Source organism: Stegodyphus dumicola, chromosome 9, assembly GCF_044657685.1.
Source record: "Stegodyphus dumicola isolate Sdum_Otavi_A_Nest chromosome 9, ASM4465768v1".
NCBI classification, from domain to species: Eukaryota; Metazoa; Arthropoda; class Arachnida; order Araneae; family Eresidae; genus Stegodyphus; species Stegodyphus dumicola.
In genome coordinates this window covers 59,590,249-59,607,179 of record NC_140776.1, presented here as the reverse complement: position 1 = coordinate 59,607,179, position 16,931 = coordinate 59,590,249, and the positions used below count along the sequence as shown (strand labels likewise).

Here is a 16,931-nt window from a genome sequence, read left to right as displayed (position 1 = left end):
GCGCAAGATTGAATAGAAAAATACTGTTATTAATTTTGTATAAATGTAAACAATTTTAGTGAAATTATATGTAAAATTGTAGAATCTTTTGTGTAATGTAACCTGAAAATCTGCGAAGCTTTGCGAAAAAATTTCGCTAAATCTGCAAGATATCGCCAACTTGGCGATGGTTTTGGCGATAATCGCTAAAGGTCAAAATTTTGGTCCGGTTTTTTTTATGTAGCTGTAGCCGTATCCAGCCTTCATTTGCCTTCCAGTAATTTCGAGATGTGGTTCCTATCCTTTTGAACTCGTACAAAATGTACGAAGTTCCTTTTTACTCTCCTCAAATACGAAATTGCACCCCTTTCTATATACCTTTCCTTCGCACCTATGCTTGATTTTTCGCTCATCGGTGCAGAAAGACTTAGCGGGTGCAAAACAAGACATCTGTCTACTTTGTCTGTCTGTCTGTCTGTCTTTCGAGATGTGGAAGGTACAAGCGATTTCTCTTCGGCCGGGAGAAAGCATCAGTTACTGAGTAATTGTTAGTTCAGAGCTGAATTGAGATACCCGTGTACTGAGATATCCGTGATATCAGCTGTATTGAAGTACCTGTGAGAGTTGTTCTAAAGCAAGTCTCTTTCAAATGTCGAAAATTGTTTGGCAAAATATGATTAAATACGCCAACGCGAACTGTTTGCGCAAACGATATTTGCGGAGCAGGAAACTTTCGTTAAAACCTGATATACTCGTATATTCATTTGTTATGTTTCAATATTTGCAAGAAATAAGTTTTTATTTGTAATGTTAAAAAAACATATTTAATGAACTTAACTCGCAAAATACTTTAACTTTTTTTATTTTACGCCTGTTTTCCTTTAAACCCATTATTTATATGGTGAGCTGACCTCGTTCAACGCTATTTTGTATAACGTTCTAATTTGATAGAACGTAATCCACGCATTAAACGGAGTTTTGCTTTACTTAGCATAATAATTTATCTAGTGTAAAAGTTTATAAAAATCATCAGCTCAATATATAATTCCAAGAATTGCATATATTACAGATAGGCTTAATTAACCCTTTGCGGCACAGTGTGTCCGGTCTGGACACACCTAAAAATTTCCTTCTGTACGCACAGAAAAATTGAATGAAAAAGGATTTATAGGTCACTATAAGTTACTATGAACCTTCTTTATTTGTTGTAGATGGCAGCTCAACACAAACCAGTCCATATATTTTAGCCATGTTTAGATTTTTAAGACCCTCATTTTTCAAAGAAATCTTCCAGATTTTTCTAGGGCATAAAAGGAATTGTTTAAAAAGAAATTTCTATGTTATTTTTTGGCTGTATGCTAATCTCCTTATTCTATATTAGTTTAAATTTTTACCTTGAAATCTTGCCTAAAATCAAACGGCGAACCCTAGGTGTGCCCAGACCGTGCTCACCGATATTCTAGGACAACTGAGAGTCTATATTCTTTGTTTCTCTGCATTTCATCGGCCAGTTCATTGATAACAATGCTCGTTTCAGCACCCTTTTCGAAGCTCTATTCAATCAGTGTGCCCAAAGTGGGCACACTGATTGAAGAGGGCGCACTGAGTGAAGACTGATTGAAGTGGGCATACTGAGTCATTGTACCCACTTGGGCACACCCACAGAATTAAAAGATAAGTGCTATCTTCACAAAATTTTACTTGTGTACTCCTTACTCCTCTAGGCCTAATTAGACTGCCTACCTTTTTTTTTTTTTTTTTTTAATTTTTATTTTTTTTAATCAAAACTCAGACTTTAAAAAGTAGCGTGCCGGAAAGGGCTAAATATTATTAACATATCTGTGCATTTAAATCGCTAAATTACTCAAGCAATGTAATGCTTTCATTTGGACGATAGATTAAAGATCTTACGGAAATAATTGTCTCTGAGAACTGGCGATTTGTTAGACCATATATTTCCTAAATGAGAAATGTTATGCCTCACCGAACGTAAACATTTGCTAGGTCATTCGAATGATAAATACCGGGGTAAAATAATGTTATTATGAGAAAATGGAAAAACAAAATGGCAGATTTTTTTAACTCCAATATATCAGTTTCCTGCATATAAATCATATAAAGCAAATGCCGTTTTTATAGATTATATTAATATGTTACAAAAGCCACGAAATCTAAAATGATCAAGAAATGCATGCTTTCAGCTATCAAGAGCTATCAAGAAATGCATGCTTTGCTTTTGCTTTTGTTTTTTAGCCTAAAACAGCGTTACCCCAGAAGGGCTATTAGTCTCAAAACGGGATTTTGTATTGAATCACTATATAAGGTATTTTTACCACTCTCCTAGCGTGCCTTCGTGGTGTAGTGATTCTGCACGCTGGGCCGGTATTCCAGAGGTCCGTGGTTCGATTCCCATCGAAAGCGTTGCTAATTTTTCATCTTGCCTGCTTCCAAAAAATATCTAATGTCTCTACAACTATAAAAGTCTGAATAACTTTTCAAATTGTTGCCACCAAATATCGCTCCATATAATATTAAAAAAATTAAATAATGAAGAATTTGCATGAATGCATGTATTTCGCATTGTGAAAGAAACGTTACCTAGAGCCATCAAATTTTCAATAACGTAGTTCTCCATCCAAGCATGGACAACTGGAAGCCTGGATTTTGAATTTCGAATTTAGTTTATTGTGTATTTCATATTTTGTAAAATTTTATCGAAATTTTGATTAACAAACTCAATGATTTCAAAGCGAACAATGACAACACTGTACGTGAAAAAACAATTTTATTTCCAGCGCGCGAGACTGTCTACCGGAAATTCTGAAGATACGCTGTTTTTAAATATTTTATTGTATATTTCAAATTTTGTAAATCTTTAATGTATTTTTGATTAATAAACTCAAAAATTTAAAAGAGAGCAATGGCAACATTGTGCGGAAAAATTACTTTCCTTAGACTTTCAATAATCTAAGCAATTTAAGTCTAAAGTTGAATGTTGTTTAGTTTAAAAAAAAAAAAAAAAAAACTAGACATCATTCAATCTCGAAAGCTCACTCGAGTTATTATTCAACAAACAGAAGAAACGTAAGCTCAAGGAATATAATAATGCACATTTTAACAGCCACATATACCTCAAAAACATTTTGCACTATTATAAAATGCAAAAAATTTTCAAAGCAAAAAGTAATTTTCGAACTACCTTTTTTTTTTTTTTTTCGCAAAACGTGCTCCCTCGAGGCAAGAAAAGATAATTTAAAGTTATCAAAATTTAATCTAAAACTCTTGAAGTCTATAAAGATTTTCAAATCGTCAAGGTGTAAAATATTAAAAATAAGAAAATGATGGAAGCAACTTTATTAACGCTCTCTGAGGTTGATAAATTTTACACTAATATACACTCTCATTCTTTTGTATGTAAACATAAACTATTTTTATTTGAATGTTTCATTTTTTCCCCACGTGCTATCTTTCTTAGCATATAAAAAAGATTTTGCCTATCACAGCCTAAGAAACCGTATTAAATTTTTGTTTCAAGAATGTTTTCTGAGATATAGAATACTTGTTTACATTAAAACTAATGATATGGAGAAAACATGCGAAGCAAATTTCCAAGGAATTTATTTTTTCTCTTTAAACTACGAATTCATGTAACTTCAATTTTTAAAATACGTTTCTTTATGCATGCATATTTATGTGTCATTTTTCTCGCTGATATAAACTTTTCAACGTAAACCCCATTTTAATATTAAAATCTGAAGTTTTTGAAAAATGGTTAATTTAATTTGATATGACATCTCAAAAAGCATGGAAAAGCTTATTCAACTTAAAATATTCTTATATAAGATTTTGTTTCACAAGAAAATAGTAAAGTTAAATTAAATTTAAATAATTCTCTCCGGCATTGCTACAAAGAATTAAATTTGAATTTAACAAATATTCTCTATTCGTATAAAGCAAATACAAAATTTTCTATTCATAAAAAGCAAATATAAATTTAAAATTTAACTAAGAAATTTTAATTGCAAAGAAATAAAAATAAAAATACTTATGATTATTGCGAACTAATTTACAATATCATTTAAATTATAAGAGCATATGTAAATTAATTGCACTTATCTAAAACCGTGAAAAAATAAATTATTCCAAAAAATTAAATTAAATTTCTTAAAACTGCATAAGTGAATAATTGTTAAGCAGCCAGGAGACAGACTTATCAAGGGAAAGTTGTCTCCATACCTAACTCTTCTATTTGTATTATCTACTATAGCTGAAGTTTTGCTGGGTTTCACAGTCACTGCTTTGATAAAATTAAATTATCATTCAATTATCTTCATTTTAGAGAGTTTTAGAATGAACTTTAAAATTGTTCTATTTTAAATTTTATTTCCGTATAGCTTTTGCTTATAGTTTTTCAGCAAATAACAAATATTTATATGTACAATAAACCTCAACAACCGGAAACTGCTTTTAAATGCGAAAGTAATTAAAAGAAAAACTATATTCATTAAATGCTGAATTAGTCATCGATAGGCATACAAGTTAATTGGTGAGGATACAATTTATAGAAAAAGAAAGTGAACCATGTCATCAACTGTCGCCCATAGAACAAGAAGTGTGCAATGGCAAAATTAATAAAAGCGCAGTAGCCTTCCTTAAGTTACGCAATAAGCGCCTTACATAAATTCTCTATTACAGAGGGTGTTTACACACTTTTAGAGCGACTTCGGGGCCGTTTAATGAAAGTTTAAAATTTAAAGAATACTTTTTTTAAATATTGGCTCTAATAACTGTTTTTTGGACTATAAGTCTGCATCGTGATTTCCATGATAGAAGGGCTCTTCGTGTAATTTCCAGAGATACTGATTTCCATTCTTCTTCCACTAATTTTCAGAGTCCATCAATTGTGGTGTGTTTGCTTTTAGAAAGAGCTCTTTTCCAGACACCAAAAGCACAACAGTCCATAGGTGGAAGGTCAACAAACTTCGTAGGAATACTTTGAAACTTCGAAATACAACAAACTTCGTAGGAAATACTTTGAAAAGACATACATGCAGTTACTGTATCAGTCTTCATTTTGTCAAGGAATGCAGTGGTACCTTTCAAAGTATGACTTGTTGCTTTGCCTTTGAAAATCACCGGGATAAAGAGGTGGGATTTCTTCTGTAAATATCGGACATAAAACTTGATTTTAACATTTTTCCCTCTCTTCATATTTTAAATTTTCCATTGCGAGGGAATCCCTTCAACAGTCATAAACCCTTTATTGAAACTTTCTTTGCATTAAGGGAAACAGGTTCGTACAATTTCTCTTCGTTTTCGATAATAAAAAGATTTTTTTTTTGTTTCTTGTTTTGTTTTGTTGCAGTTATGTAGATAAACCCATGCTTCACCAAAGATCACAAAGTATTTCCGTTTGTCTCCTGCTAAATTAGTTTTCATACAGGACTTTACAAATTGATCTGTGTTGAGACAAATGTCTAGGCAAAAGCTTATGAACTTTAAGCTTTTTAAATTTTTCAAATTGTAAATCTTCATTTATTATTTTATTTATTACATTTCTGAAAATGCGTAAACCTTCTCTGTTCATAAGTGCGCAAACGCTGTAATTTCTAAATTGAAATCTGCCATAGAGAAAAGAGGATATTTCCTTTCACCAACCGTAATTTTTGAATTAAATAAATATTCCAGATGCTAATTAATCACTTGTTTATTACCACTAGTGTTCGTTGTTTATTTAAAATACCATGCTGATTGAATTTAAAAATCTAGAAATAAAGAAATTTGAAACAAAGAGGCTAATCGATGCTTTTAACTTCATGGACATGGCACCAGCAAAATTCCCAATCGATGAACCCGTGTGGGTCTAGCTACAAGGTCATTTACCATAATGCGTGTGACCGCACAATCTACTCTAGACATACTTTTCTTCAATATCATCTACTTCTAATGCTATCTTTCACATTTTATGCCAAATTAGTCGTCTCAAAACGTTTTATATTTGAAAAAATATTATTTCACCTTAATTTTGTATTCGTTTATATATTTTTCATACTACTTTTATATTCGAGTAAATACTGTTTCATGATATTTAATTTTTAAAATAACAATGTGCAAACAATATCCATGCATATGTGTATACACATATAATAATAAATATTGTACTTCTTTGAAAATTACACTTAAACTACTTACAAACTGACTGACTTAAAATTAAGCAAATGTTTACGAAATGAACTTACGTAATTACCACAGTAATGTATCTTTATTATTATTATTGAAACAGATTGTAATATAATGTATATATTCCTACAGTATAAAAATAAAAAGTCCGTATGAAACTGTAGTTTAATTTAAATAAATACCGTTGATTAAAAAAAACCCATAATTTGCAAAACAATAAATAAATAAATATTAAAAAATGTAAGTAATTATATGTTGGCCTAAATAAACATGGGTATGATCAAATACTGGTACAGTTAAGATTAAGGATGGAAATCGATTGCTTTGTTCTATCCTTCTCAGGTGTAAAAACACATTAAGTAAGCAATTAGAAGTGAAAGCGAAGTTTCTGTCCTATGTAACAAAAAACTCAACTAGTAATTGAAAATAATAATAATTAGTAGTATAAACTTATTTTAAGGATTAAAAAAATGGCTATAATAATATGGTTATTCGCAAAGGGTAACATCTAACTTTATGCTATATATAAATAATGTTCTTGAATATTTTTATGTTCTTAAACTTCAGCAGGATAAGTAACTCAAATTATTTTCTAGCTAGCAAAATGTGTTACGACTCTTTTGTTTAAAAAGTTAAAAAAACATACTTGTTTGATGACCTTTTATTATTTTCAGATCCTTAGATAATTCGATTCCATGTTAGATAATAGTTCCCTTTTCTTTTTTTCAGACTATTCTTGTTGGAGACAGTGGTGTTGGGAAAACCAGCCTTCTAGTGCAGTTTGACCAAGGAAAATTTCACACCGGATCTTTCTCTGCAACGGTAGGCATAGGTTTTACGGTAAGTGTTTCAATTAGTTAAGTACCTTAAGTGACCTTTGATAGATTTTTTAATCAGAAATCCGAATGTTAGCCACCTTATTGAGGGCACATTCTTTTTAGAAGTAAATGAATACAGACTGAGTAGTAAACTTATTCGAGATTTTATTGCATCATTAGTGCAACATAAGGTATAGGGTAATATATTTAACGCGAATAAAGAAAGAAACGTTGAGAATTTTTGAAAGCCTTGGAGATTCTAGGAACTTTTGATTTTCGCCGTACGGAAAGTGCCTATGCTGTAATCCATTTCAGTCCACGGCCGCTACGGCGTTATCTGTTTGGTGTGGCTGAGTGATAGATGTGGAAATAAATTGTTTTAAATCTAGTAAATCTGGGAACAACTGGGTAAAGTAAACTAGTTTCAGAGAACAGACTGCATACACTGACCAGTCAAAACATTATGACTATCCCCAAATTTTTCAATGAATTCGTCTGGATGACGTGGAGACCACGTGATTAAGTTGGGAATGGTATACTGCTGCTGGAGAAGGGAAGGAATCACTCTTTAGTATTTATGTACATTGGATAAATGACAGTGAAACTAGCAGTAGACGCCAAGGTGTTTAACGTTCACGCTTCATCAAAGAAAAAGGATGTGGGAGACTGTCCCGCTTGGTACAGCAAAATCGGCGGCAGACAGTGGCCCTAATGATAGCTTAATGTGTAGGTCCATGTGCAAGTGTCTTAGAACATACAGTTCAGCGTATACTTTTAGATGTAGGACTGCGCAGCAGACGTCCCACTCGTGTTCCTCTGTTGACCAAGCGTCATTGTCAATTACGCCCACAATGGGCCCGCGAACACCGAGACTGAATCATGGATAAGTGGAAAACAGTTGCCTGGTCGGATGAATCACGATTTCTCATTCATCACGTCGATGGGTGTGTCAGGGTACGTCATTTTTTAGGCGAGCAATTCCTTCCCCCTGTATAGCAGGTCATATACAGGCTGGTGGTGGCGGTATTATGCTTTATGGAACTTTATCATGAGATGCTCTGGGGCTCTTAGTTGTGGTAGAATAGACTATGAAACCTGCGAACTACCTGAACATACTTGCAGATCAGTTGTACCCTTACATGGTGTCCGTCTTCACAACTGGAAATGGAATCTACCAGCAGAATAATGCCCCTGTCACAAGGATAGAATTGTGTTGGAGTGGTTCAATGAGCATAGGATGAATTCCAGTAAATGTTCTAATCAGAGCCCAGACACCATCGTTTCGGAATATCTCGACTTTGCATGACTGCTACTTAGACATTTGGTACAACCTTTGTCCAGCCATCTACGAAGAACTTGTGGCGTCCATGCCAAGGAGAGGTTTGAAGACCAGAGTTCGTGAAACGCTTTATTGGTTAGGTATTCATAATGTTTTAACTCTTCAGTGTATATACCAATGAGAAGTGGACTTCCGTGCACGTGCCAAGGGGTGACACATTCCAGAGGCCTATCTGGATCATCAGGGTTGAATTCCAAGTTATTTCTTCCCGCTTTGAGATTCAGCTGTTTTTATCGTTTGTCTCCCAGTGTTTAATAGAACTGAGATAAACTAATCGAAATTAATCGTCATCGAAACGAATACGATTATCATGACTAATCGAATGGGTAAGAAAACACTAGAGTATAGGCTGATAGAAGATTGCAGGTTACCCATTTGATGAGTCACGGAGAATGTAGTTGTAAAAGTCTGAAATTTGTGAGATCTTTAAAATACTTCCAATATTGCTGTTTCTGTTTCTCGAACAATGTTGTCTTCTTTCTTCCCACCGGAATCCAGTAGTAGATGATTATTACAAGATCATTGTTTTCATCTTTCATATAAAGGAATGGATTGCTAGAACAACAAGAGCATCATAATCCAATAGGGTTTAGTAACAGGGATTTTCGCAATATAAATAAACGTGCAGAAGAACAGTTCTAAAGTATTTTCTTTTTCAGCTGCGAATGCGAAATTGATGAACAGAAACATGCTTTAGCGTGAATGAAGAAGTTGCCAGAAAGAAACAAATGCTTATTTATCAAATTAACTTATTGGAAAGCCCATTACGGCTATTTACCTGAGATGAGGGATAGCGTCGGTGGCGGACTTTCTAAGGCAACCTTGATATATTCACGTTACACATAAAACACGAAATTCCCCATGCAGTCAACCCATTCGCCGATATTTGAACACTAGTTGAACTTTGAGTATTCAATGGTCTTATTCACGAGTGAATAGGATCACTAATGAGGTATTAGGGAATCCTTAAAGCCATATATTAGTGGAAAAGTAAATGAAAAGCAATGAAAGAATCAATAAGTAATAAATTATTCTTTAAGTCACTTTTTTTTATTTTCCTGCCAGAGGATGGAACAGCAGTTTGTTGTGTTTTCGTTTCTTAGCATTTAAACAGAGGATAATTTTAACGAGTAAATTTGGTAGATCTATTTTCACAGTAGTAAGGAACTTTTCGACTTACTACTGCAAATTTATTTATCCTATATTTAAAGAAAACAAGGCTCCCATTTCCTGTTGTTAATTGGTTGTACTAGCGTGGCCAGTTTCTGTTGCTAATTTTCGGACTTTCTGGATCGAGTAAATTTGGCAGATATATTTCTAGTAACTAATAATAAATATCCCATTCTATAATAGTTCTGTAATTATTCGGATATGAATGCCTGCAACATGTCAGAAGACTGCCGTTCTAAAGTGCGTTTATGAGAGGAAATTATTGAATACGATAAAATGTGTAATATCAAATATTAGTAAGCTAAAAAGGGCATCAGCTTCAATATCGGTATATCAAAATGACATATGTAAAAGAAAAATATTTTGGTGCTCCAGTGAGTTATACTATCAAGGAGAAACTCTGTTCAATAGGATAGTAGATCTAAATACGAGATCAGCAGATGCACGCAAAAATATACATACATATTAATAACGTAATACATTCAAAATTAATTAAAATAGTATAATTCATAAATTTTGGTAATTTATGATAATTCAATCAAATTTTTCAAAAATTTTAAACTTTCCATATGTAGAATTTGAATGTAGAAATGCAACAAAATGGAGTTTAATATATTTGATAGGACTGTTTTCATTATATATTTAAAGCGGTTAGTTCTATACTTCCGGTCTTTGAAAAATTATGCCTTTACTATTTAAATTATTTTTCATACATACTTATTTTGAAATCGAGGAGAAGGCATGGATGTATTTGTCCATCCCCTCATAGGAGGTAACGGTGGCCTACCTAATGTGGCTAACGTCTGTAGACGCTTTGGATCCGCCGTATGTGAAAAAAAATTTGAAATCGAGATTTAAATATGATCGATTTAAGCGTCATTTGAGTGAGGAGTTAAGTGAATAAAAACGAAATTTACACATAATAAAATTTATTAAAAATCTTCATGGTACTTTCTCCATACAACGGCATATTATGTGATTTTGGTTTTGAATAGATCATTGACCACAATAATTACTAAACGTTCCGCGGTTGGGTCTGTAAATTCAGTGGCATAAAGATAGACTTATGCCAAAATACTGCCTGACAACTCTAGAAGGCATCAGGGCATCACGATACATTAGTTGGCAAACATAGCCTTGGGTATTCTTTGTTTTGTAGTTGGCAAGTATAGCCTTGAATACTCTGTTTTGTTTCTAATCCTTGAAGAAAGTTTTTTTTTTAAAAAAGTGCCGTGTTGTAAAGTATTGTGAAAATGGCAGTCGTAAAAGAACTGGAATAAAGGTGCGGTTACAAAGATACATTTCTGTTAATTCTCTTGTTGATAAACGGACTGACGTAAAAATGCGATATTGTGTAATTTAAAGGTGGCCGTGTTTAAAGTTTACCGAAACAATATGGCAATCTCAGAAGCATTTTGAAGCTACTACATTCAGTGTTACATTGCGTAAATATCTTTCTATTTCTGCTTACCAATAAAATGAGCATTCCCTACAGAGTATTTTGCAAAATATTTCATTAATAAATCCTTTCGTGTAGCTCTGTGTGTTCTAGAAAATACAATAAAATTTACTGAATTTAAAAATAAAATACGAAATGTTAGATAAATAATGAGCGTTTAAGAATTAGATATCGCTAAACAAGCGCTTATTGTAAATAGTGGATGCCAAAAATCAGTTAATATTTCATGCCATGGCTGCAGAAATTTTACATTTCAAAGTTTACAATTAATGAAGCATATTTTGCACAGTTTAGAAGCATTTTATCTCTATAGCATCCAAGCTTGCTAATTATGATGCATAAATATTTTCCGGTTCTAAATTGTCTCAGATATCTGGAAAAAAAAAAAAAAAAAAAAAAAAAAAGAATGTAATACCTATTTTACAGATATCTCATAAAGGAAAAGCTTCCCTTTATGTCTTCAAGAATTTATTCTGAGAACAGATGCTTAATGAAGTATGGATAATGATCCGATTATCATTCAGTAGTTACACTTTTAATACTTCACATGCACCACTTTTGCTATTACCTTATATTTTCTAATTATTATCGATTTGTCAAGCATAGTAATTTATCCTATACTCATTTAAACATTATTAATATCTTCATACCATTTTCCTATCATCTTTGTGAAAATTTTTCGGATTTCGTTTCATTTCTGCAAGCATGTAATTGGTGGGAGTTAATAAGTTAATACTCCTTACCACATAATTAAAAATTAAGTCTTATTACTGTATGTAGAATTATTCTTACATTGCATATGAGGCATCATTAATTTATCTCCGGCGCAATTAGAAAGAGAATTCTTGGGAAGTGAAAATTTTTGGAATTGAGTCAGAATAATGAAGAATACTCCCTTTCGTTATAAAGAATAAAACTATTGTTGGAATTGAAAAATGGAATTAAACAGAAATAATCTTTTTAAAATTTAGAAAAAAGTTAAGGTTCAGGGCCCTTTAAATTTAAATTTAGATTTTTCTTAGACTTTCTAGAAGCATTTTAGATCTAAAATTAACAAAAGTGTTCCCACTGCACAGTTATTTAAACAATGGTTAAAATTATAAATTTCAGAGGCGACATTAAAGGACCTTTGTAGAGAAATCGAGTAAGGAATTAATATTCTGTGATGAAATAAAAGCAGCATATGGAGAAATAATTAAATAAGATATTACGATTCTAAAAGTTTGTAAAAACTTGTTAACTTGTAAAAACCTAATTTGTACGGTTTATTTAATTAACTATTATTGTTTATGTTCGTTACTTGCTATCCTTTTCACTTTTCCATCGACATTCGTCAAAATGTAAATTACGAATAGGTTTGGATAGCGAATGCATCTAGTATTTAGACAGCTTTTTGAATTAAGAGTGCTTAAATTTTTTAGTGCAAAGCAATTCAAAGAGCTTTTGATGGCCCGGATAGACAGCTGTCCATCAAATGATAATTAATGAGTGATTTATTTAATTGTTAAAAGATATTAGCTGACACTTTGTTGAATATATATATATATATATATATATATATATATATATTCATGCGTTATTAATTTAAACAGTTTGTTTTACTCTAGACCCTGCAAGCAGCATCTTGAATATCTTTTGTTAATTTTAATATTTTATCTTTTGTTAATTTTAATATTAGTCTACAAATCGTAGGAATAATATTTAGTTGAGTTTTTATCTTGAAGTGTTAAATAAAGTTACAAATTAACATGTAATAGAGTTAATTTATGACGATGATAATTTACCTGGGCAGGCTGAGTTGGTTTGCATTAAATACAAGCTAAGTTAAGCCAGATCTTATAAGCTCTTTTTCAGTATGTCCTACAGTTTATTTTTTCCGTTGATTATTTTGTCCAGGAAACTAAATTATGACTACTTTGTATAATTGTCTCATAGCAGTTATTGGGGGAAAACTAGTATTAATATATGCAATAATTTAAATTAATTCTTCTGGATGTTTGGTGCTTAGTGACAAGAAACGCATTTCAAGTTTTTAAGTGCTATTTTTATTAAGAAGTTGTTTTCTGAAGGTGATCTTTTATTGCTGCGTGTTAAAATTCACAAAATTCTAAAACGTCCTGCAAAATATTAAATAAAGTCATAGATGAGCACAGTAGCGGGAGAACTAGAAGCTTCTAGCATAATATCGAGAGAGATAATGTACAATGAATATAAATCTTCAGCGGTTACAAATGTAATAACTTAAAATGGCTAAGTAAGAAGTGAAATTCGTTTTTAATTAACAAATTTAAATTAACGTATTTGGAGGGTTTGTAGGGAAAAATGTTAATTATATTAAAAAATTTTAATTATAAAATATAACTGATCACGGTTTATTTCATTTGCTTTCAGCTAAATCGTAAATCGTAAATTTGTAGCATAAATTATGTATTAAAGTAACTTATTAAGCCGTAGTTAAAGTAAGCCGTAAAGTAACATATTAAGTAAATAAACATATTAAGCCGAAATTAATTTTTATTTCAAGTTAATTGTGGTTAGACTATATTCAGACAATAAAAAGTGTAAAAGCTTAAATATGACATTAAATTAAAGAGAATTTAAGAAAAATTATCAAAATCAAAGACTTTTTATTTCATTAATTTTCATCTAATAGCATCCGATGTGATATCATAGTTCATGGACTTTGTGTGGTGTTACTTTTACTCAGCTCTGAGATGGATAATTTCAAATAGAATGAAAATTTTACAACTTCCTCCTTACAAGTGCAGCAAATATGTGAGTCATAACTGAAAAAGTTACTTAATTTAGAAAAAAAAAAAAAAAAAAAAAACTTAGGCAACTTCCTTTCTTACTTTAACGATATAAGTCCAGATTATCACTTCATAGTGCTCTTACTTTAATTTATAGCAATTAAAAAAGCATTAGGTTCCTGTCATTCATTTAATATGCAGAATGTTTACTGATTGAATAATGTCTATTATCACTATAGGTTTTGTCTAATAACGGAATATAAAACTAAATGAAATGTCTAGCACAAGGTTAGAATACGCTATCAATGCATTCAATAAAGATCTGTTCTACCGAGATTCTCCGTTTTCAGCTTAAATTACAGAATGGCTGGACCTCTATAATTAGATGTGGCTGACCAATAACTAATCACTTGATGAGACTGCTGAGGTCTAGTATATTCTTTGCTTAGAAATATCTATTTTCTAGCATACGATCATATATATTCACATGCGCCGCATAAATTACTGTGTGGATGAAAAAAATACTGAAAAAAAAAATCTGAAATGTTTCAGATTTTAAATTACGTCCAAAGGGGCGTTTTTTAACATTTTGTATGTTACCTTTCTTTATTAAATATCATGTTCCTCGCACTTAAACCATAAGATCCAGTGCAACAGCAATATCGCAAAATAGTTTTAAAACGAGCATATCTTTAGAATTTCCGATACAGAGACTCACGCGCTGGAGATAAAAATGTTTTTTTCTGCACAACGTTGCCATTGCTCGCTTTGAAATCCTTGAGTTTGTTAATCAAAAATTCGTCAAAGTTTTAAAAAATAGGAAATCGATCATAAAACAAATTTCAAATTTCAAATTTGGTCTTCCACATGCTCATATTCGTTGGAGGATTACGTTATTCAAAATTCGATGACTCTATGTACCGTTATTTTATGACAATGTGAGAAATATACATACATTTACGCAGATTTTCATTATTTAATTTCTTCAAATATAATGCAGGACTCTAACATTTTATGGCAACAGTTTGAAAAGTGAACCGACATTTATCCGTCCGACGCAAAATGCCAAAACGAAACTAATAGTCCTTCGGGATTCAAATCTCTTTGGACTAAAAACAGCGGATTTGTTTCAGTTCAGAATAGGCAGTACTTATCACATTTCTGTGACAGCAGCGACCTTCACACAGTATCCTCTCTAAACTTATCCGCTCAGATGTTCAATTAAAATTGCTTTGCAAGATCTAATTATATTACTTGTCACGTCTTAACGAAAGGGAATTTAGCTTTCTTAATTTGCTACCATGAATTCCGATAGGAAGTACAAATGTCTATTGTTGTTTTTATTTCCAAGTATTGTACAAGGAATGTGTCAAACAGTCTTAGTAACTGAAGTTGCTATCATTAATGAAGAAAGATGTGATCCACGTGAATACTTATTACCTTCAACAACAGCAATTATTTGAACTGAAATTATACGTTGTAATGCTAGGAAAACAACGTTTGTTGCTAACAGCAAGATTACTTTTAGGGAATTTGTTATTGGTAAATATGCCAGTAATCTGAGAAAGTAAATCTTCTTTATAAATAAAACAGTAATTATGATTTTCTGAAGTTTATGTTCTTTTTATATCAATTAAAATTGCCTTTCTTTGGATAATTTGACGTCCAATTACTTGTAAAAAGCTTATTTTATAAGTTGAGATGAACTTCGTAAACATTCTTATGTGAAACTGAAATTCTTTTGTTATTATGAATGTTAGTGCATCAGATATCAGTAGAATGGATAGAACAATAGCTATTTATTCTTGGGTTTGATTTCACTTCAAGAATGTGGTGGATGCATGAGTGACTAAATAGCCCAAGAATTCTTTGCCGTCATAAAATTACGTTGACCAACACACAAATCGGTGGCTTAGAAGTTTTATGTATTTTATTATACACTCGGCCGCCCAAACGATATAGTGGTTAGGGAAACCTGACTGTGATACTGAAGGGTCCGGGTTCGAATTCCGGAGAAGGCATGGATGTAAAATTGTGTGCCCCTTCGTAGGAGCTTGCGGTAGCCGCCTATTAGGTTCTTCCACAATAAAATGGCCACCACTTCTGGCCTTAGTATTGGTCAATGCCGTTATAGGCTAGTGCCCGCTATTGGGGAAAAACTAATACATCCATGATGTTCATTTCAAAACTGGCGTCATGTTTGTTGTATTGGCTAAAGACAACGTTTCTCAATCTGTGGTCGTCGAAGCCTGCCTTTGTAGTCTTCCTAGATTTCTCAGAAATACAAAAATAAAATTCAAATTAACTGAGTATATCACATTATACCTGAAAATCTCAGAGTGTGGAAAATACGCGTGGCAATTGTCTAACACTTCTTCCAAGACTGAGGTTTCGTGAAATTTATTGCCAGCTATCCTACCTACCAACTTCTCATTCTAATCTTAGCAACAAACAAACAAACAAAAAATGAGGAATTTAAAACACCGTGATTGTATTGCTTCTTACCAGTATAAATCCAAACATAGAACAACTATGCAGGAATGGCAGGCTCATTCATCTTGTTAATGTGAGTACCAGCGTTTATTTAATTTTTAGTTAATACGATAAAGATTATCCGCGCAATTATGACCTTGAATTATTAATGACGAATGCAAATTTTCCTCTGTTAACTTAATTACTGATTACCAATATAAAATTAAATAAATTTTAATGAATTGTAGTTAGTGACATATGCTAAAAAATTGCTTTCGAAGGGGACAAAAGTAAGATAATTTAAAAAAAAATATATATGTATATACTTTATTTTATTGCATTCTTTATTTGTATTAAAAAACTTTTATTAACCTGTACGTCATTTCAACTAATTTTATTTTTTGGCACTTAATTTTGATTTATAATCATCCATGTATAATTCAGAAACATGGATCCGTTAATAAGTTTTCGGCTGGTCCTTGGGAAAAACCAAAACATTTTTACTATTTGTTTTTTATATTTTTATTACATTACTTTATTGAATTGTTTTGTTTTTGATACAATTTTGATGCATTTATTTCTATTAGACTGCGAACCATTAAAACTTTGAAAAAATTAATTAATTATTACATATTGGTTAGACATGTGTGATATATGTAATATTTTAATGCGTACTAGGAAGGAATCCGGTACTTTTTAGCAGCTTATGGCTGTACTTTGGCAGACAAATTATTTTTCAATCATCGATGAATATAATAAATTTT

General features: G+C 31.8%; 1 protein-coding gene across 1 annotated transcript in view; it reads left to right on the top strand.

Moving 5' to 3' along the window:
• The window catches only part of LOC118203910 (ras-related protein Rab-37-like), a 452,520-nt gene that overhangs the window by 61,304 nt on the left and 374,285 nt on the right, over positions 1–16,931 (top strand). Inside the window, exon 2 of the mRNA XM_085823505.1 lies at positions 6,889–6,999. Coding sequence (XP_085679631.1) covers positions 6,889–6,999 — 111 coding nt within the window. The remainder of the gene's footprint in view (positions 1–6,888; positions 7,000–16,931) is intronic.